Source organism: Spermophilus citellus (genome assembly GCF_964194105.1).
Source record: "Spermophilus citellus genome assembly, chromosome: 10".
Lineage (NCBI taxonomy): Eukaryota > Metazoa > Chordata > Mammalia > Rodentia > Sciuridae > Spermophilus > Spermophilus citellus.
In genome coordinates this window covers 127,071,392-127,092,638 of record NC_138197.1, presented here as the reverse complement: position 1 = coordinate 127,092,638, position 21,247 = coordinate 127,071,392, and the positions used below count along the sequence as shown (strand labels likewise).

The 21,247-nt window shown below is 56.9% G+C and overlaps 2 protein-coding genes and 1 long non-coding RNA gene across 8 annotated transcripts; 1 reads left to right on the top strand and 2 right to left on the bottom strand.

Moving 5' to 3' along the window:
• Positions 1–1,014: 1,014 nt before the first annotated feature.
• Positions 1,015–4,196, bottom strand: LGALS1 (galectin 1). Its single transcript, XM_081309214.1, has 4 exons — positions 4,056–4,196; positions 2,751–2,830; positions 1,364–1,535; positions 1,015–1,212 (listed from the first exon to the last, which is right to left on the bottom strand). Exons 1-4 carry the CDS (start codon positions 4,062–4,064, stop codon positions 1,066–1,068), a joined length of 408 nt encoding a protein of 135 aa, XP_081165340.1. The 5' UTR covers positions 4,065–4,196; the 3' UTR covers positions 1,015–1,065.
• A 135-nt stretch (positions 4,197–4,331) lies between these two features.
• On the top strand, positions 4,332–14,682 carry LOC308657484. Of its 6 annotated transcripts, none has more exons than XR_014023939.1 (6): positions 4,333–5,279; positions 6,136–6,241; positions 7,116–7,216; positions 7,308–7,433; positions 7,695–10,152; positions 12,162–13,587. It is a non-coding gene; the product is annotated as an uncharacterized lncRNA (long non-coding RNA). The 6 variants fall into 6 exon arrangements; XR_014023943.1 differs by lacking the exon at positions 12,162–13,587 and having other exon boundaries at positions 4,340–5,279; positions 7,695–7,797; positions 8,408–9,678; XR_014023941.1 differs by lacking the exon at positions 12,162–13,587 and having other exon boundaries at positions 4,332–5,340; positions 7,695–9,678.
• A 131-nt stretch (positions 14,683–14,813) lies between these two features.
• PDXP (pyridoxal phosphatase) lies at positions 14,814–20,922 on the bottom strand. Its single transcript, XM_081309213.1, has 2 exons — positions 20,283–20,922; positions 14,814–16,067 (listed from the first exon to the last, which is right to left on the bottom strand). Exons 1-2 carry the CDS (start codon positions 20,866–20,868, stop codon positions 15,751–15,753), a joined length of 903 nt encoding a protein of 300 aa, XP_081165339.1. The 5' UTR covers positions 20,869–20,922; the 3' UTR covers positions 14,814–15,750.
• Between the last annotated feature and the right edge of the window lie 325 nt (positions 20,923–21,247).

Genomic DNA, 21,247 nt, shown 5'->3' with positions numbered 1-21,247 from the left:
GGCCTCACATTAGCCGGCCTCTACCTCTTGTACCTTTGCAGGGGTCCAGTTACCTCCCCAGCTCCTCCAAGCACAGAAATGGGGGCTGGCAATAGGGGTCAGGGGACCGTGGCTTTCAGATTAGCCTCCTGGTTGTCCTTGCTCCAGCAAAGGGGCACCAGAGCTCGGATGCATGGGGCCCGCTCAGCCTCAGCTGGGCCTGGCACAGGACCAGGGCTCCTTTTTTGCATTCAGAGCCCATTTCCTCCTTTAAACTGGAGTCATGACATCTCAAAACGCAGTGCAGTGAGGAGGAAGGGAAAACCACCACCCACTGGGCACTTGCCATGAGCCACGCACTGAAGTTGTCCTCCTTCATGTGACATCTCATTTAATCTTCACAACAACCCTAGGATAGGCTGTGTGTAATATTCCCTTTCTATAAATAATAAACTCAGGCCCAGAGAGGTCAATTAATATGCACAAGACCACACAGCTGGCAGCCCCTCCTTCAACTCCAGGTTGGTTTTTTTTTTTCCTCCAAAGTCTTTTTTTTTTCTCTCTTCTTCCTTTTGAGACAGAGTCTCACCAAGTTGCTGAGGCTAGCCTTGAACTTGTGATCCTAATGACTCATCCTCCCAAGTTGCTGGAATGATAAGCATGCATCTTTTTTATCCCCTTAAATGGAGTCTCCTGTTCAAACCCCAGCACTGCACAACAATCAATCAATAAAGACGGTTTGCTAGGTTGGCCCCAAACCCCTGGGCCCAGGTGATCCTCCTAAGTAGCTGGAGCTGCAGGCAGAGGGCTGCTGCACCTGCTGACTCCACGTCTTTGAGCTCCTGAAGGTAAATGAGAGGGGGCTGTTGTTCCTCCACCTTCTCCCATCCCACCCGGCACCAGGACCGAGTGGGTTCAGTGCCCTCAAGGGTGGGCTGAGCTCTGCTCTGTCTGGGGAGCCCGGGGGAGATGGTACACGTGGAGGAGGTGAAGGCAGGGGACCTTTCACCCCGGACACACACACAAGAGGCTGGCTCAGGGGAACAGAGGCAGCTGCCTTTATTGGCGGCCTTGGGCCGGCTGGTGTCACTCGAAGGCTATGCACTTGATCTTGAAGTCGCCGTCCGCTGCCACATAGTTGATGGCCTCCAGGTTGAGGCGGTTGGGGAACTTGAACTCGTGTCCATCTGGCAGCTTGATGGTCAGGTCCGTCTGGTCAAAGGAGAAGCACACCTGGAGGTGGAGAGGGACGTGAGCCGGGCCGCAGCAGGACCCGGCCATGCTGACCCCGTGACCAGGCAGTGAGGGAGGGACCCAGGGTGGGGCCCAGGTCTAGAGACCTCAAACCCAGCACCCCCCCCAGGGCCCTGCCCCCCAGAGCCACCTCCACGACACTCCCAGGCTGGAAGGGGAAGGCAGGCTCCCGGTGCTCGGCCCCCCAGGCCCCGCCGTCCTTGCTGTTGCACACAATGGTGTTGGCGTCCCCGAAGGCGTTGAAGCGAGGGTTGAAGTGCAGACACAGGTTGTTGCTGTCTTTGCCCAGGTTCAGCACGAAACTAGGGAAGAACAGGTGAACTTGAGGGTACCTTGGCCAGCTGAGGCCACCTCTGGTCAGTCCCTAAAGCAGACTAGTCTGTCACCCAATACACCACTACTGCACCTTGCTGGGAGACTCATCCAACCAGACCAGAAATCCGTATTCTAGTCTGGCCTTGCTGTGTGACTTGAGCTAGTCTCTGATCCTCTCTGGGTCTCAGTTTGCTCGCTTGCGCAATGGGGGCTGCAGAAGAAAGATCTCTAAGGGTTTTGCTGTGCTGATGGCCCCAGACTCTTGCAGATCTAACCTTTTTTTTTTTTTTTTTTTTTTTTTGTGGTGATGGGGATTGAACCCAGGGCCTTGTGCATGTGGTATCCCCAGCCCGTGATCTAACCTTTTTGGTCAAGCTCAGGGACCCTCTCCAGATGGTGACCTCTGGGAGGGCAAGTGTCCTGTCTTGTACATTTCTGAATCCCTGTTGCCTAGCACTGAGTGGGACACAGCATACACTACCGCCTGAATGATCCGAGGTTTTTTGGGCTGGAGTGTGGCTCCGTGGCAGAGTGTGCACTTAGCACGTGGGAGGCCCTGGGTTTGATTCCCAGCATCACGCAAAAAAAGGAAAAGATGGCTCTTTGCGTGGAGCGATGAGTGTGAAAAGAGTGGGTGTCTCTTACAAAGAAACCATCGCCATCACTGACATACCCAGCCTCTGTCCTCCTCCAACTCACCCCTGGCCCCGTGTTTATTGATTAAGAAACAGGCCCAGAGAGGTTGGTTGACTGGTCCAGGGTCATAAGGCTGCTGAGAGGAAGGGCCCTGGATGAGCGAATGAAGGTCTGAAGATACAGAAGGGTGGGCCAGGGACGAGCAGCCCTGGGAAGGAGGGTCTCTAAGGGAGAGTGGGTGGCGCCCCCCTGTCCCCTTCTCCAGGCCCCAGCCTCAGATCCTGCCCGGAGTCGGAAAGGGAGGGGGCCAGCCAGGGTAAAGATGAGGCCTCAGCTGGTTTAATTTAGAGGCTGGGAGGGGGAGGGGGCGAGGATGGTGGGGGCGCCAGACCCGGCGGAGGAAGTGACTCACCCAGAAACGCAGCCAGCAGCTGGCCGCGGACCCACTGGAGAAGCGGGCTTCCCGCCGGCCACGCCCACCCCGCCGCCCCACCCTGGCCTCCGAGCGCCATCCCCGCCATCGCCATCCCCGCTACCTCCCACCGCCACCAGCGGTCACCTCTCACCTCTTGGCGTCGGGAGCCACCTCGCCGCGCACTCTGAGGCACTCTCCGGGTTTGAGGTTCAGGTTGCTGGCGACCAGACCCTGTGGCACACAAGACCCGCCCGCTGGGTTAGGGAGAGGTGGCTTCCTGGGGCGGCTGGGCGTGGCAGTGGGGTCTTTCCCACCCTGTATCCTCTGACCAGGCCACCGGGAAGCCTGGGGGACAGGACAGGTTCTTACAGGGAAAGCCCCTCTCCCCACAGGGACTCTGAAACATGGGGTGCTCCCCACCAAGGGCTCTGGATCTTGCCCTGGGGCTGCGGGACCTGGTTCAGAGCAGCCTGGGAGGCGGGGTTCAATGCCCCTCATTTAGCAGAGGCCACTGGCAGCGCTGCAGCCACTTGCCCAAGGTGACACTGGAGGGGTCTGTCCCTCTGCTGGAGAAATGGCCTGGGGCTACAGCAACCTCCCCCATCCGGGTCAAGTTCCTCTCTGCAGAGAGGTGCAGGGGCCAAAGAGGACACCGAGGACTATGGCCAGGCCCTTCTGCAGGAGGGAGAACCCCCAAAGATTAGGGCTGCCCCTCGGGATGGTTCAGGGTTAAGGAGACTGACCAGGACGCCGGCCACTGCCTGGCACTATGAGCCCTGGCACCAGGGCGGTGGGCAGGAGTTAACTGGAGTTAAGAGGTTCCTTCTGCCAGAAACTTGAAACCTTCCCTAGGGGCCTAGGGAGACTCCGGCCTCCCCTTCCCTCCCTCACCAGCCCCTTCAAGCGGGATTCCCCACCCCCACCTGGTCAGCCCAGAGGAACCAGCCCCACCCCCGGCCCCAGGAGACCTCCACCGGCAGCCCCCTGGCTCCTGCAGACTTTTTAGAGCTCTCTGGAGCAGAGGGTGACTTGGCCCAGGAGCAGTGACTGGAGACAGCTGCAGGGGGGGAGGGGACATGAGGCTCTGGAGTGCAGGAGGGGGAAAGGACAGTGGCCTGGACCAAAGTGCCCCCCCCACTGTGGCCACACCCTTCAAACTCCCACTTCTCCGAGCTGCAGAACTGAGCTGCAGAATCGCAGAATGTGGGACCTTGGCAGAACCAACTCCGCTGCCCCACCCTGGAGCAACCAGAAAATTCTTAAGCCACAGAAGGCCCTGGGGGACCAGGCGCCCACCCCCATTTTACAGATGTGGCCACTGAGGATCAAAGAAAAGAAGGCACTTGCCCAAGGCCATACAGCTGGGACTAGAGCCCCGCTTCGGAATGGCCCTGCACTCCCCTGGTCATCTGCTCCCCGCTACCCCCAGTCCTTGGGGTAGGGGACCCACACTCACACAAGCCATAGTGAAGCCTAGAGGGTGTTCCCGGGGTCTGCTGCAGGGCTGTCAAAGGACTCCTCAGAGAGATGGGCCGGCCGCTCCCACCCTTTTAACTGGACCGACCCGCTGAGTCCCGCCCCCTGGAAGCTCAGCCAATTGCAAGTCAGGACTGGGATAGGGGCCACCAAGGCGGGGTCAATGGAATTTCTAAATCAATTCTGGAGCAGAGGTGACCAATCAGAGTGGCGATTCCCCTCCCTCCTTCCTAGCCACGCCCCCAGGGTCCCACTCCACCTCCTATCTTTCATACTCCCCCCATCCAAAAAAAAACTTATGCGGTGGCAGAGATTGGGGGGAGCCAACGGAAAATAGTTTGAGGATGAGCTAGACCCAAAAGTTGGCGGAAAGGGGCCTGAGGCCGGCAGCTGAGCACAGGGGGCGCCCAGAGAAGAGGGTCGCCCAGAGAAGAGGGCTGAGGGGAGCAGGATGCGCCAGGGAACTAGAGCTGGGGTAGGAGAGGCTGCGACCTGGGAGGACCAGGGCGTGGCTCCCGCTGAGTGCCACTGCGGAGGGCTAGGGCCCGTGGCCACGAGGCCCTGGCCCCACCCGTCCCCCACCCCGCCCCGGAAGCGGTGCCTGTAGCTGCCGCACTCGCTGCTCACTTTGCGCTAAAGAAAGGCTGGGCCCCGCGCCAGGGCTGAGGCTGTCAGCCGAGGCCTGCACCTCGGGTTGCCTGGGCGGAGGGGGCGGCCGGGGATTCTCTCTGAGAGTCGCTGCCCCCGGGAGCGCAGGCCTGGGAGGTGGCCTTCGGTGCGCCAGGCCCTGAGGGTTGGGGTCTCCACTCTGTGCACCCCTGCTCCTCCCATCTCCTGTCTGAAGCCAGCCTCCTCTTCCCCACGTGCACAGCAGATATTCTCCTGAGCACCTACTGTGTGCCTGTCCCTGCTCCGACTTCAGAGGATACCGAGAGGAGCCCCTCCTAGTCCCTGTCCCTCCCGAGGAGCCCATGGTTGGGGTTAGGCGGAATCTGACCAAGAAGCTAATGAAGAAACCCGGCGGTTCTAAGGCGAGTGGGATGGAGAAAGGGAGGCAGGTGGTCTCAAAGTGCGGCAAAGAAAGACTGGCCTTCCCGCAGGACACAGGCCTGAGGACAGGGAGTGTCTGAGCATGAGGAGAAGGTGGGGGGCGAGACTGGAAGAAAGCCAACTGTACCCGGTCATGAAGGGGCTCGTGGGCCAGGTAAAGGGCTTGGCAAGTTTCATCCGAGGGTACTGGGGAGCCACGGAAAGTTGTAGGGAGGGTGAGTATTGAGACTAGACATGGGATATAGGGAAGGTTTCCGCAGCAGAGTTGAGGGGGCCTGCGGGCAGTCACCTCACATTCGGGACCCAGTGAAGGGAGGGGCACCAGGGGCTTGCCAGGGAGTTGCCAAGGGGACCTGCTCTGTGTGGCCGCCCCCCTTCTAAACTGTCAGCACTGAAGAGGGAGGGAGATGCGACGAGGAGTGAGTCACATCTGGAGGCCAGGCCAGCACCACCCACCCCTCCCGGCCTCCCCAGCCGCGCCCCCACACCCCCACACCCCACTTTTGTCCAGATGACTGAAGCCCGCCCCCGCACCAGATGACAGGGGTGTGTGTAGGGCCGCCCTCTGTGTGGGGGACCCAGAGAAGGGGGCTACACCCAGGAGCCCCTTCCCTCTCCCCAGGCCAGTGTTGCCTGGTAACCCAACCACAGAAGCTTCACTTTTTCCTGTGTGCCTCCCCCAAACCTCAGTCCTAGGGAGGGGCCGCCGGACCAGCCCAGCTCCACTCCTCTCCCAGAGATGCACCCTGCCACGTCAGAATGGGGCCTCAGGAGGTGCCCCACACCGAGGACCAGCCAGGAGTTGGGGTCTCGGGTCCTGGGAGCTGCTCGCCCAGTCTCACCTGACCTGGAGGGTGGCCAGCACCAGGGAGTGGTGGCTCCTGGGCAGGGACGGGTCATTTCCGTCAGGGTCCAGCAGCATGGCCAAGGGTGCAGGTCCCCAGGAATGCCCCACTGGGGTCTGGGGACTTGGGTGCTGCTTCTAACCCTGTTGTGCTCCCCACCCCCAGGGAATCCCGGCCGCCCGGGCTCTTGGCTTGCCTCAGTCTCCCCATCTGCAAACTGGGCCTGTGAAATGCTGCTCTCCTGCTGAGGGTCACACAGGGCCTGACTCAGGTCAGTGACTCATGCATCTCAGGTTTCAACTTGCCTCTGGCCCTTAGGGCCCTTTCTCCCAGACTGAGTTTATCTTCCTGGGGGATCTGTGAGGACTTTCCCTCTGGTTCCTAACACGATAACTGGGCTCTCAGGGAGACAAAAGATATCCATGCCTGGCACAGAAGCCCACGCCTGTAATCCCAGCTTCTTGGGAGGCTGAGGCAGGAGGATGGAGAGAGTTCAAAGCCAGCCTCCTGGGCAAAAGCAAGACACTAAGCAACTCAGAGAGACTCTGAATCTAAATAAAATACAAAATAGGGCTGGGGTGTGGTTCAGTGGTCCACTGCCCCTGAGCTCAATTCCAGGTACTCCCTCTGTCCCCCCCCCCAAAAAAAAAGAGAGACCTTTACTAGAGACCCAGATCTCCGAGCATGCCCAGCCCTTTGGTTAGATGAACAAAGTCTCCAGTGCGTGCGTGTGTTCCAGATCAATTCGAACAAAAGCGTAGTCAATTTAAATGTCACCAGATTCAAAGACCTACACAGCGAGCCCACAGCTGATTTCAGGCTGGACTGCTCAACCAGGAAGCAACATTCTGAACCCAAACATCAAAGGATTGATGTGGGGTTTAATTTTCCCAGAAGCTTGCTGGAAAGTCGTACTTTTCTTCCCAGGAAAACCCTACGTATAGTCAGATAGCTCTGCCCTAGGACATCGCTCTCTTCCCTGAATGAGGGGTCTCTGCACCCTGCTTTGGGATATGTATACATTTGCTGTGTTTTATTTTTATTTAAATTTTTTTTTAATTTTTTTTTTTTTTGGTACTGGGGATTGAACCCATGGGCACCTAACCTCGGAGCCACATCCCCAGCCCCATTTTCATTTTGTTTAGAGACAGGGTCTCACCGAGTTGCCGAGCGCCTTGCCATTGCTGAGACTGACTTTGAACTCGCCATCCTCCTGCCTCAGCCTCCCAAGCTGGTAGGATTACAGGTGTGTGCCGCCACACCGGGTCTGCTTTGCTGTTTTTAAACAAATCTTTGCTTGTGACTTGCTCTTGGTGTGTCTCAACGTGTCTTTTCAGTGGTGTAAGCCGAGAACCTGCCTGGCGGGGTTGAGGACCCACTGCCCCCCTTGGAAGGGTCTTCACAGATCCTGGGACATTCCTTTGGCAATCCAGATGGCACTCTAAACTGAGGAACCACCCGTGGTGAGTTGAACTGAATGCTTTCTCTCTTTCCTTTTTGTACCAGGGATTGGACCCAGGGGCAAGTAGCCACGGAGCCACATCCCCAGCCCTTTTTATTTTTTATGTAGGATAGGGCCTCAGCTATGTTGCTGAGGCTGGCCTTGAACTCATGAACCTCCTGCCTCAGCCTCCCTTGCTGCTGGGATTGCCCGGCTACATTCTTTCTCCTATTTCATGCTGCAGAGTTTCTGCTTCTGACCTGCTGCTTTTTGTTTCTCACAGTGCAAGCCGAGCTCCTGCTTCACCCTGATCTGCGGCCTCTGGGATTGAACCCTCTTAAAGGACACGCCCAGCCTCTTCATTTTTAGCATTTTCATCCCTCCAGGTCTCCCACTGCCCTTGCATTTCTCTTAGCCCAGCCCCGGGATGTAAAGTTGTGAAACACTGAAACGCCTCACCAGCACAGCCCCAAAGGAAAATACCCAGTTGCAGGGTTTGATTATTTCTGAAGAACACACCCCCCTGTTGGCTTTGTTTAAGGACCCAGTGGCTGCCCCTCCCCGGCACCAGACAGTTCCCCTTAGGCTCATCTTGTTGTGTGCCTCATGCCCACGTCCGCCCCAAGGAATTCTTTGTGAGGATTTTGTGTCATTTCTATTCTATTCTTAAGGAAATTTGTTTCAGGGCTCACTTGGGTGAGATTAGACTTTGAACTTAAAGACTCAAGGGGGGGGGGCTCTGGTTTTCCTAAGTTTGGGAACCAGAACTCAGAAGCTTTGGAGTGTCTGGTAGTCAGAGGGGTTGCATTTCCCCTGAGTACTCGGGGTATCTCCAGGGACGCGGGGAGCAAATGTTGCCCCAGGAGGAAGGCTTTGTCCTTGGCTCTTTGGTGGCAGCAGCAGCCAGGTGAGGCTGGCCGAACTGGGGTACTGGAGCTCCGGGGGAACTGAGTATCCCATAGTCTTTCTTTCTTTCCTTTTGATCTCCACCTGCAGGTTCGAAATTCTTTCAGCTGTTAAAATATGGGAAATTCAACGTCTATCCCTGTAAACTCACTTGGGATTCTATATTAAATAGTTGAAATTTCTACACTCAAAGCACAGATCTTACAAGGCCCGGCATAGGGTCCCATGTTAGTGGAAGGCATGAGAAAGATCTGTGAGGAAACCAGTGAGTCGTGATCAAGTCCCGGGAGTGAGAATGGGAATCCTGTTTGGGGCTTAATTAGACTGAAACCTTGAGAAGTGAACGAACACTGACCCAAGTTCTCAGGAGGGACGGAGTCTCCTGGGCACCAGCTGCAGATTTGAGGAGAGAATTTCAAAAGCCAACTCCGGGTCCTCAGTCCCCTGTCACCCAATTTTTAAATTTGACCTTTGGGGCATTCAACAAAAAAGATAAGGGCCCCATGAAACCTTGGAGACAGCGACAGCAGGCGGGAGAACCAGCCCAGGGCTGGCCCTGGCCACAGGCCCGGCCCCTCAGAGATATCCAAGGGCTCCACGTGAAAGAGGGGAAAAGGTTGGAGACCTAGAGGACGTCACCATGGCAGACTGTCCCCAGCAGGGCCCATGGACATAGGGGCCGTGCCCCCTTCATAGAGAGGGGGATCCTGGGGCAGAGATCGCCTCACCTCCGGAGAGGGACAGAGGCCATCCGCCCCATCAAGGTGCCCTGGAAGACGGATGCCTGAGGCCTCTCAAGTCCCCTTTGACCTTCTGGCCATCACCACAGAAGAGGCTGAGTGGCTCCTGATGTGGCAGCCTGCTGGACGCTGGAGCCCAACCCCTGCCTTCCTTGACCCCCAGGACCTTTCTAATCAAACTTGTGTGGCCACTGCACCCTGAGGCCACTTGACTCGCAGAACCTTTCACTTGCAGATTTAAAAACTTGATTTTCAGTCCAGTTCTTCAGGTCCTAAGAAAACCTCCTCACTGGACCCACTCCTTCCTGAACCGAGGGGCCCCTTGGGGATCTTTTAAGCAGCCCACAGGCGGTGCCTCACAGGGACACCCTTCAAGGAGTCACTTACCCAGCAGCCCTCCTGAGACCCCACAGGATTTTTCCTTAAGTACAGCCAGCCCCTTGCCAGGTGCCGCGGGCACGCCTGCGATCCCAGCGGCTCAGGAGGCGGAGGCAGGAGGATCACGAGTTCCAAGCCAGCCTCAGCAACTTAGTGAGGCCCTAAACAACTTAGGGAGACCTTGTCTCTAAAATATGTATATATGTATATAAATACAAAAATGTAAATATAAAAACATAAAAATATATACGTATATACATTATATTTTTTATTTTTTTAGTTGTAGATGGACACGATACCTTTGTTTTAAATGGGCTGGGGATATGGCTCGGTGGTTAAGCGCCCCTGGGTTCAATCCCTCATACCTACTCCCCCCAAAAAAGCAGACTAACAAAAACTCTCCAAATCTCCAGCACATGTGCATACCAGATCAGCTGGAACAAAGGCACAGTCAATTTAAATGTCACCAGACTCAGAGACCTACACCCGCTGCCCACAACTGACTTCAGGTTGGACTGCCCCCAGGAAGAAACAATGTGAACCCCAAACATTGACATGGGATTTGATTTCCTCAGAAGCTTGCTGCAAACTTGTACTTTTCTTCCCAGGAAAATCCTATGTGTGGTCAGAGAGCTCCACCTGGACCGTCACTGTCATTGTCACGGGGAGGTGAGGGGTGTCTGCACCCTGCCTTCGGGATGGGTCTGCCTTTGCTTTGCTGTCCTTCAATCAATCTCTGCTTGTGCCTCAACATGTCAGTCAAGAACCTGCCTGGAGCCGGGCACGGCAGCAAACGCCTGTGATCTCAGCAACTGGGGAGGCTGGGGCAGGAGGATCCTAAGTTAGAGGCCAGACTTTGTCTCAAAAATATAAAGGGCCAGGATGGATGGAGCTCAGTGGTAAAATACCCCCGAGTTCGACTGCTAGTACCACAAAACAGGGGACCTCCTCAGACCCATTTGGTGCCAAACAATCTCCTCTTGCTTAGGCTGGGGTGGGGAGTTGTTCAAGATTCCGGAGTCCCCTAGAACAGTGACTCTCTCCTTTTACCGTGTCACCCCCTACTTGGTGGCTGCCACCGGGTGGAACTTCAATGCCTCAGTCTGGCTGGGCACAGAATCACGAGCCACTCAGGCAGGAACAAAACTTTATTTTTGAAAAAGCCGCCAATACTCCGTGGGGGGGGGATTCCCCGGAATTCCCCCCTACTATCCTTCCCCAACCAATGGGAACTCTCTTTTTTTTTTTTTTTAAAGAGAGAGTGAGAGAGGAGAGAGAGAGAGAATTTTTAATATTTATATTTTAGCTCTCAGCTGACACATCTTTGTTGGTATGTGGTGCTGAGGATCGAACCCGGGCCGCACGCATGCTACCGCTTGAGCCACATCCCCAGCCCCCAATGGGAACTCTCCAGGAGTCCGGTAACATGAGTCCCGTAGCAGGCCAAGGTGAACAGCAGGAGTCCAATTTCCATATGAATGTAAATCTTAACATAATCATATCATCTCAATGGCTAGCTGGCGTCACCTTACAACCGAAAGTGCCATGCATCATATTATTTGCTTGTGGCTCCTAGCACTTCAATAGGAGTAGGAAGGCAGGTTTGAATGGGGGGCCGCCCGGCTGCAGGTGTGTGACTTCTTTGAATCAGTCCCAGGCCTGGAAAGCGGGCATGACCGCATTCCCAGTATTCCTGGCTGCCTGTGAGGTGTAAGGATGCGCCCTCCCTCCTGTGGCCCCCAAGGCCAGGCCTCGCCCGGGGATTGTCTGCTCCCCTGGGTGCAGGAGCGCCTGGCAGTGCTCTGGAAGCCCCGTCCCTGCAGCCTGGCCTTTGGCTGCTGCTGAGAAGTGGACTCCACTTGTCCAGATGGAATCTGGGCCAGCGCAGCCCTTCGAGGCCTCCCTTCCACCTTGCCCAGATGGAGGCTGTGCTTCCTCCAGCTGGCACTGGCTGGAGGGCTGGAAGCCACAGAGGCGCCATCCCCTGCCCTGCCAGCTCAGAGTCCTAGATATCAAGTAGGAGGGACCCGGGAGATGGGCCTGCCCTGCCCCCTGCTTTTCCTCCAGTACTAGGGTTGAACCAGGGCACTATATTTTAATTTATTATTTATTTTTTGGTACCAGGAATTGAACCCAGGGCCCTTAATCATTGAGCCACATTTCCAGCCTTTTTTATTTTCAGAGACAGGGTTTTGCTAAGCTGCTTAGGGCCTCACTAAGTTACTGAGGCTGGCTTTGAACCCGCGATCCTCCTGCCTGAGCCTCCCGAGCTGCTGGGATTCCAGTGTGCGCCACTGTGCCCAGCTATATTTCATTTTTTTTTTTTTTTAAAGAGAGAGTGAGAGAGAGGAGAGAGAGAGAGAGAGAGAGAGAGAGAGAGAGAGAGAGAGAGAGAATTTTTTTTAATATTTATTTTTCAGTTCTCGGCGGACACACATCTTTGTTGGTATGTGGTGCTGAGGGTCGAACCCGGGCCACACGCATGCCAGGCGAGCGCGCTACCGCTTGAGCCACATCCCCAGCCCCTATATTTCATTTTTTGAGATAGGAAGTTTCTCACTAAGTTGCTGAGGTTGGCCTTGAACTCTGGTCCTCTTGCCTTAGCTTTCCCATCATGCCAGGTGTCTGTTCCCCTGTTTCGTGACACAGCTTCATGGTGCAGAAACCATCTAGAGAGGGTGGTCCCTTGACCGAGCCCACCCAGGGAGCTGAGCCAAGGAGAGAAGGCTGTGGTCCTGGGCACCTGCCCGTTTAACCACTCCTTGCTCCAGTGAGCTGCTGGCCCTTTGCCTCTCATCTGGGGTCTGTCCCCCTTGTGATCACAGACCCCCCACTTCCTTTGGGGAACTGTCCCTCCTCTGAGTGGAGCCCAGACTTTTTTCTTAATTGGCCTGACCCTGCAGGGCTCAGGTCTAAGCCTCTTTAATTTAGCATTTTATTTTGAAGTCAAAGACTCACAGGAAGCTAAGCTCAGAAAATATTTGAGACCCAAAGCAGAGGCGCGGGGGGTGGGGAGGAATGTATTGGCTCCAAAACATAAAACTTCAAAGCTGAAATTAACACATTTACTGTGCTCAAACTTAATGAAATATTAGCTTGGTTGGTCATAAAAATGTCATTCCATTGGAAAACAACTTTGTAGGTTGGGTTTTTCTCACTTTGAAAGTGTTTCCAAGTATTTCTAGAGGTCAGTCAGTCCTCAATATGATCCCGACAGAGAGATAATGTCTAAAACAAAAGTATAAAAGTATACTTAAAGTTATATGGTAGAGAGATACAGATATTATGTCTTGATAAAAAAGTGTTTAAAAAGTCTCTAATGTGGTACATGGCGATCTTTGAGCGTTTTCTCTGGTGGGTCTGACGCTTGTGTACCAGGAGGTTTGTATCTGCAGGTTACAGAAAACTCAACGAAATTACAATCAAGGGAAAGTGTTCTCTGAAGTCGGGGGCTGTGGAGGGTTTTGGCAGGATTATTCAGTGGTTCAGGGAAATCATCAGCAATCTAGTCCTTGAGCAATCACGGATTGCAGCTACGTAGCCAGTCCTTGCCCTTACGAGGACCAGCTGAAGGACTTGGGGAGTGAACCCCGATAACGCCTGTTAACATCTGTAACAGGTTTACAAATGGTTCGAAATGTAAATATGTAAGCCAGGCGCCGTGGCGCATGCCTGTGATCCCAGGGAGGCTGAGGCAGGAGGACTGCGAGTTCAAAGCCAGCCTCAGCAACTGCTGGGAACTTGTGGGAAGGCTTACCTCACTGTTAAAGGCCACAGTGAGCAACTCGGTGAGATCCTGTCTCTAAATAAAATACAAAACAGGGCTGGGGATGTGGCTCAGTGGTCGAGTGCCCCCGAGTTCAATCCCCAGGACCAAAAAAAAAAAAAAAAGTAATATGTAGAGAGCTGTTGGCAAACTGGGCAAATATGAACAACTGGCGACACTTGGTGAAGGACTTGGGGGTGTTGGAGCCACTCTTGCACTCTTCTGTTGGTTTGCAACTTCTAGACTAAAGCGGGTGGCCCCAGCACTAGGAGGGCTGGGGCAGGAGGACACCTCAGGTACAGGAGTTGGAGCCAACCTGGGCGACAGTGAGGTTCTGTCTCAATAAATAAGTAAACAATAAAGTTTTGGGGAAACACTTGTAAGTTCTTGTGGCCTCTCTGCCCTGCCACCTGCAGCGGAATCACGAGGCAGCCCCATGTCACAGTGGCTACAGCAGCCCCCAGCACCACATCTGAAGCGGAGAAGATCGAGCCCCTCACCGTGGCCTTTAACAATGAGGTGAGCCTTCCCACAGTTCCCAGCAGACCCTCTATGTCTCCTTGGTCACTGTCTACGGCACACCTAGGACCATCGAGACCAGAGGAATCAAGTAACCGAGACCGTTTCAACTCAAGCTTTAAACTCACCCACTTCCCTGCTCGGAGGAGTGTGCCTCCAACTACACCCAGGGACGTCAGGGTTCCGTTGGCAAAGAAGGTAGGGAATGGCTGTCAGGTGTCAGTTGGGACCCTGGCCAGGGGAGAGGCCCATGATCCAGGTGGCGGACAGCTGTGTCCAATCCCCAGGGTATGGGTTACCACGTGGGCAGGTGACATAAGCCGGGCCAATGAGAGTCTGCCCTGGGACACTGGGTGCTGCCTGGGGGGCAGAACCAGAGTTGCCTGGCCGGTGCCAGAACCACCTCAGAGAACCCATACCTTTCGACTGCATGCTGCAGCCAGGCTCTGCCCAGGCCTCCTTCTCCCCCAAAGAATCCTGGCGGGAGAGGGTCCCTGCGCAGGAACCCCAGCCCTGGCTCTGCAGACACTGAAGCTGAGCAGGAAGGAGCTCGAGAAGGCAAGTCAAGACAGGCCTGGAGCAATCCGGTCCCTGCCCCTTGGTGGCCCTGGGGTGCAGCAGGGGGACACACTCCCGAGCATCTCACCTGAGCTGCTGGGGGTGGGAACCTCATCCTGCACCTTCCTGTCCTCTCCAGAGGGGCTGCAGCGCCTGCAGTCAAGGCAAGTCCAAGTCACAGCCCAGAGGTGTGCCCAAAGGCACCGGCCTCACCCCCCACCCTCAGCTTCCTGAGCTGTGAAACGGGACGAGTGGGGGACGGTGGTAGAGACCCGAGGGTTTCCAAAGGGCTGAAAGAAACTGGTGCAGGCCCAGCTCCCTGGCAGAGCACCTGCCTGGGCAAGGCCTGCGTTCTACGCCTGGCACCACCAGAAAGAAAAATGACTCACTAACGTGGGGGTGGAAAGTGAGGGCACTACTGCAGCAGAGAACACTCCGGAACCCGCAGATCGTCCCATGAGCAAGGTCACGGGTGGGCAAGCACCGGGAAGGCAGGCCCCGCAGGCCCCGCTCCTGGGCCAGACACGCGTGTGCACTCCCACTCAGACTTTATTAAGCAGGGAGGACTGGTTACAACCAGGGAGGGGGCAGGGAAGGCCCAGCCCCCCCACCGTCACTGTCACACAGTATAAATAAATAAATAACAGGAGGGGGGTAAAGGTGGCACAGCAAACACTGACCACAAAGGGGGCAAGAAGCCTGCCCGAGCCGTGGCCACCTCAACACTAGACAGGTACGGGGATCAGGCAGGGGTGGGGCTCTTGGTCAGTCTTTGGGGAGGGGTATCTTCAAACTTGGCCCCTTAACGTACCGACTCGGAACCCCTGGCTGGTCCATTTGGACCCAGATTGTCAAGAGGCCACTGTCTCTAGGACTTTTGGATCATTCTATTTGGGATCTAAGAGACCAGTGGGTCGTTATTACTGACGGGTCCACCCAGGACCTAGGACGTTCTCCGATCATTGTCACCTAGCCCTCTGACTGGCACCCCTGGGCTCCAGGACATGCAAGGGTCACTGTTCCTTCAGCTCCTATTTGGTCCACTCAGGACCCAACACTAGTGAACCACTGTCACTTGGCTTCAGAATGGAGCCCTCACGGCAAGGGCTGTGGTTCTGAGACCTCCGACAGGTCAGGAACCAAGGGGACAAACCCCAGGGACAGGCAGGGCTCTGGAGGCCCCAGGGAGGGCGAAGGGGCAGGGAATCCTCAGTTGGCACCAGCGCCCATGTTTCAAGGAGGGGGAGGCTGGGTCAGGCCAGGAGAGCCTTCAGGCTGCTGGGGCGGCTCCTGGAACAGCAGAGAGCCTGGCCATCGTTGGGAGAGGGCAGCGGCCTGCAGACCCTCCCTGGGTCCCAGCCCCCCAGTGCAGAGGCCAGAGGAGGGGGCTGTGGGCCACGGAGACTCCTGCCTGGGGCCTCCACCTACAGGCTCAGAAAGGGGAGGACGGGGCTGGGCTGCGGCGGGTGGGCTCAGTCCTCCAGGCCCTCGGTCAAGTCCGCGATGCTATCCACGTAGTAATGGGGCACCAGGTCGTGCTGGCCGGCCGCCAGGTAGGCCTGGGCCTCCTCCAGGCGAGAGACGCCGGTGAGCGTGAGCACGGTGGTCATGCCACAGCGGTGGCCGAAGAGGATGTCGGTCTCCAGGCGGTCGCCCACCATGAGTGTGCGGGCAGGGTCCACGCTGAAGTGCTCGGTGATGCACTCGAACATGTAGGGGCTGGGCTTGCCCACCACCAGGGCCTCGCGCCCCGAGGCCATCTCCACTGCGGCTGCCAGGCTCCCGGTGCCTGTGGACAGAAGGGGCAGCGGTCAGCGGGGCTGGAGGGGCCAGGGACGGCATCAGGCCCTGGAGCCAGAATCTGGGAGGCAGAGTGGCCCAGGAAAGGCCGGGCACGGCTGTCGGAGGCTCCCAGGTGTGTGTGGACGGCACGGACCCCACACCCAGAGGCCTGTGCTCCGACTCCTCCACCGTCCCTCCTGGGAGGGCTAGTTAACCTCCCAGTGCCTCTGAATCCCCAGCTCTAAAGAGGACATTGGTGACACTCATCTCCCATGGGTACTGTAAAGGCTCAAGGGGCCACTGCAGGTAAACGGGGCTGATTCAGTCAGTCCTGCCTGAAGTTCAGTTTTACTCTGGCAGCTGTGTGCCTTCAGGCAAGCCACTTAACCTCTCTGGAGTTTCCAGGGACTTGCTGCAAAATAGGAATCCAAGTAATACCTTCCTCCAAAGGGATGCTGTGGGCACCACGGGGGCCAGGGCTTTGTAAAAAGAAAAGCACATCACCAACGGCACTTGTGGCTGGAAACTGGCCCAGCCTGTGTGGAACGCAGCGGGGTAGAATGTTCCCACTTCTGTCCTCAAGGCAAGGGCAGTGATCACCAGAGAACGCCAACTAGACACAAAACGCTACACGCCCGCAGAGTGGGGTACAGTAACCACTGCAGGCCAAACGTGGAACCAGCCCAAGAGTCCAACGATAGGTGGACTGTCAGGAAAGGCCAGTCCTGCCCCTGCCCAGGACCAGCCGGCTGCACAACGGGAGTCCTGTGCCTGTCCCACAGGCTCGCCCCTTCACACTGGCGTCCTGAGCGGTGACGTGAGGACCCACTGACTAGGCACGTCCTGGACTGTCAGAGGCTGAGCTGGTGCTCATGGGTCCTGCGTCACAGATGGGAAAGCTGAGGCTCAGTGACACCAAGGAACTTACCCAGGGGCAGCAAAGCACCTTGCACTTGGGTGGGCCTCACCCAGTCTTTGGCTGGGCTGGCTTGGGAGGGTGGATGGTTTCATTTTATGGGGAATTTTGTGAGCTAGTTGTTAAAAGAAGACACAACTAAAAAAGTCAACTACCGCTGGCCGCAGTGGCACACACCTGTAACCCCAGCAGCTTGGGAGGCCGAGGCAGGAGGATTACCAAGTTTGAGGCCAGTCTGGGCAATTTAGTGAGACCTTATCTCAAAAGTAAGAAGGGCTGGGGATGTAGCAGCTCAGTGGTAGAGCTCCTGGCTTGGGGAAAAAGAGAGAAAAAAATAGACTCTCAAAACCCATCATTAACTAATTATTATATCACTTTTTTTTGGCAGGGCTGAGGATTGAACCTGGTGGCGCTCCACCGCTGACCTACAACTCCAGCCTTCCTTATTTTTTAAATTTTGAGACAGGGTAAACAAGGCTTGCTAAATTGTTCAGGTGGCCTCCGACTTGTGCTCCTCCTGCCTCGGCCTCCCAGTAGGATTACACGCGTGTACCACTGCACACAGTTCACCGTTCCACACGTTTACCAACCTGCGCGCTGAGGTAATTTACACTCGTGAGGATAGAGATGCCACTGGATCTCCCCAGCTCTGAGGTCAGGGGCCTCCCGCGCCCCGCGGTAGATCTGAGCCAGCCACGTGTGAGCGCTCACCCCCAAGCCAGTGAGCGGCGTCAACTGAGCTCGGCCAGCTATGAACCACTTCTCAGCACTCAGCCACCCGGCCAAACACCCTGGGCCCCCTCTCCCTTCTCCACTCCACTTTGCTGAGCCAAAGGCACAGAAAGGAAGAATGGGTGGGGACAGCAAGAATCCCTAGCCCTGCAGCCTTCAGATAAGGAACTTCGCCAGTACCACAGCATCAGGGCAGAGGCGGAGGGAGGGCAGGACCCAGAGCAGCACCTGGCAAGCCTCTCCCTGGCACTGCCCCGGAGCACCCTGCCTGTTTTCTGGTTGGTTTGTTTTGTGCCGCGACTGAACTCACACACTGATTGAACTCAGGCTGCTCTACCACGAGCTATGCCCAGCTGCTTCTTTCCTTAAGAATGGGATGGGAAGGACTCCCCCGAGTCACTCCAAAGTGGTGTTCTTGGCTCAAGAAAGGTCTCAGGCACCAGCACTTTCCTTTCCCAAGATGGAGTGGTCACCCTTGGGCCCCACGTCCCACTTTATTCATTCTGCTCATGTTTACTGAGGCTCAACCCGATGCCAGACACAGGACAGAGCAGCCCACACAACAAAAGTCCTTCCTCCGGTGAGCACGGGTAGGGAAGTCTGTGGATCCAGCTGCCTGGGCGGCCACAGTGTCCACCAATCACCTTCCGCAACCCAGCTGCTGTCTGGACGCTGATAACTGTATTTGCAGTTCAAGAGGCTGCCGTGTGGCAACAAGGTCCATGCACAATCTAGGAGGCCCATGGGGTGGGGGAGGGGACCTTCGGGTGGGGGATCAGTGTTATTTTAGATTTGATGCACACCAGGAGCCTCTATTAACACTTTTACCATTTTGAAACAGTGTTTCCCATCGGCACTCTTCAGTCCCACTCTTCAGTCCTGCAGGACATGACCACAGCGCTGCATGTGTTGAGCCTCTGCCTCCCCCTCGAGGCAACAGGAGTGACCAGCAGGGCGGGTGGTCCCAGCCTCATGGGTACCCAGACCCTGGGGCTGGTTAAGCAGCAGCCTGGAGGGAGGCCTGGCAGGGCACCTCTCCCCAGCACCCCACACCACCCTTCCTCGGCCCTGGGGAACCTCTCCCCCCAGAGCCTTAACCTGAGCCTCGGGGACTCCAGGGAAAACACTTCCCAGCGTGGCCCGCAGGCGGGGAGCTCAGCAGCTGTGACCACCTCTGCGGCCCTCCCTGCAGATTTATGGGGAAACTGAGGCTGATGGGGTCAAGTGGCAAATAAGTCCAAGGCAGAGCCAGAAAAGGCCAGGGACTAGAGAATCCCTTCCTGCCACCCCATCATAGCACTGTGTCTCCTTGCTCCCTGTCACCCTGCCCTTAACTTGCCTCCTCCAGGAAGTCTTCCCAGGTGCTGTCAGCAGGAGGCCCTCCCTCCAGCCCATCACTATCCAGGGCCTACCTCCCCTCATTCAATACTACTCCGCCCCCCAGGATATGGTATCAAGGACTGTCTGGGGCAGGGACCCACAGAGAGGGAATGACAGAGATCTGTCCCTGTCCCCTGCCTGACCGTCATACACACTCATCACTGCCCGCTGGCTTCTGCCACATCCTGCTCTAGTCCACCTTGAACACTCTGTGACCAAGGAGCTTCTGCCTGCACCTGCCCTCCCCACAGGGTGGAGGTCTTGGGCCTGTTCTGGCTCTGCCTGGACTTCTCTTTGCCTCGGTTTAATTAAGAAGTGGGACAAGCTGGGTGTGGTGGCGCACACCTGTAATCCCAGCAGCTCGGGAGGCTGAGGCAGGAGGGTCGTAAGTTCAAAGCCAGCCTCAGCAGCTTAGCAAGGCCCTAAGCAACTCAGCAAGACGACCCTGTCTCTAAATAAAATACAAAAAAGGGCTGGGGATGTGGCTCGGTGGTCGAGTGCCCCTGGGTTCATTCCCTGGTACCAAAAAATGCAAGCGGGATAATACTCCCATCTCTGGAATAATTTGGAAATCAAATGAAAACAGACGTCAAAATGCTTCATGAAGCTCCTCACACGTGGGAGGACTCGGCTACAACATGCACCATCTGACCAACTACTAGGTGCCAGTCACTCCCTCACATCACTGTTCCCTCAGGTGGCCGGCATTTCCATTCTGCACCCAGGCAGCCGCCTGGAGGTTACGTAACCCAAAAAGATTACACAGCGTACAAATGGAACTGGAAGTCAGGTCACACTCCACCTGCCTGCTGTCCACACACCTGCCTTAGCCTGCCTCTGGGAATGCTATTCCCACCCTCCCACGGGGGTAGGGGGAGAGACGATCCTTCCAGGCTTCTCCAAACCCGAACCCATGGTGGATAAGGCAAGAATGACAGGAGCCCAGGAGGCTAGTTCCGGAAGTCCAGGACACCTGGATCCCACCTGCTTATCTAACTCACTCCCTGGGCTTATCTTCAAACAGGGAACCCATCACTGCCCCTCTCAGGTAGGAATTACCAGGTGCGGACACAAAGCACCCTGGGCTCTTGCTGCGTGGGGGCTTCCTTCGCATCTCTCCTGTTGGCCACCTGTACCCGCCCCAGGGGTGAGTGGTCATCCCACCACCTGTTTCCCTGCCAGCTCTGCGCTCACCCGGGGTCCGGCTGCCGTCGCTAAGCGGATGCCAAGGGTCGCGGTCGGTGGCCACAAGGAGGCACTCAGGGTCGCGCAGGTGCGCACACGCTTCGCTCAGCTTGGCGAAGGAGAAGTGCTCATCGTAGCCCACGAGCACGGCGCGCACGCGCGTGGCTGCGCCGCCCTCCACGCCCGGGTCGTCGCCGGGGTCCCCTGCCAAGCGCAGCCCCGCGGCGCGCAGCTCGGCACGTAGCCCTTCGCCTCCGAGCACGAACACGACGCCCTGCGCGTCCGGCGGCCCGGGCAGACGCTGGCGCAACAGACGCGCTGCGCACAGCGCGGAGCTGAAGAGCTGCTCAGCGCGTAGCCCCCCGAATCCCAGGCGCGCGAAGCGGAGGGCCAGCTCGGGCCGCGCGCGCCGGCTGTTGTTGCTCACGAACAGCGCCGCCTTGCCGGCCCGCGACAGCCGCTCCACCAGCTCCGGAGCGCCCGGCACGGCGCGCTCGCCATTCCACAGCACCCCGTCGCAGTCGAACAGGACCCCCTGCGTCCGGCCCAGCACGTTGCGCAGGGCCGCGCCGCGCAGCCGCTCGCAGCGCGCCATGCAGCCGGCTGGCTGCCTGCACGCCCCTGCCGCTCTCCCTCCGCGGGCACGGCGCGCTCGCCCGACGTGCAGGCCAATCAGTGCGCTGGAAGGGCAGGGGGCGGGGTCTTGGCTTGGCCTGCGGCCAATGGGAGCAAGAGAGTTCGAGAGGAGCGCGGACGCTAGCGTACAGAACTTAGAGAAAGGGGCGGCACTGCTGCCGCCACCGAGAGGAGGGCACCAATGAAGAACCGGCTTGACCCTTGGCCCCGCCCCCTCGCTCTGCTGGGCCAGTGGAGGCTGTTTCAACTCCCACTTGCTCCTTAAAGGGGTGGGAGGCTGGGAGACGGTCGCTCATTCTAACAAATAAGGAGCTATGAAGAGAAGACGCGGAGCAAAT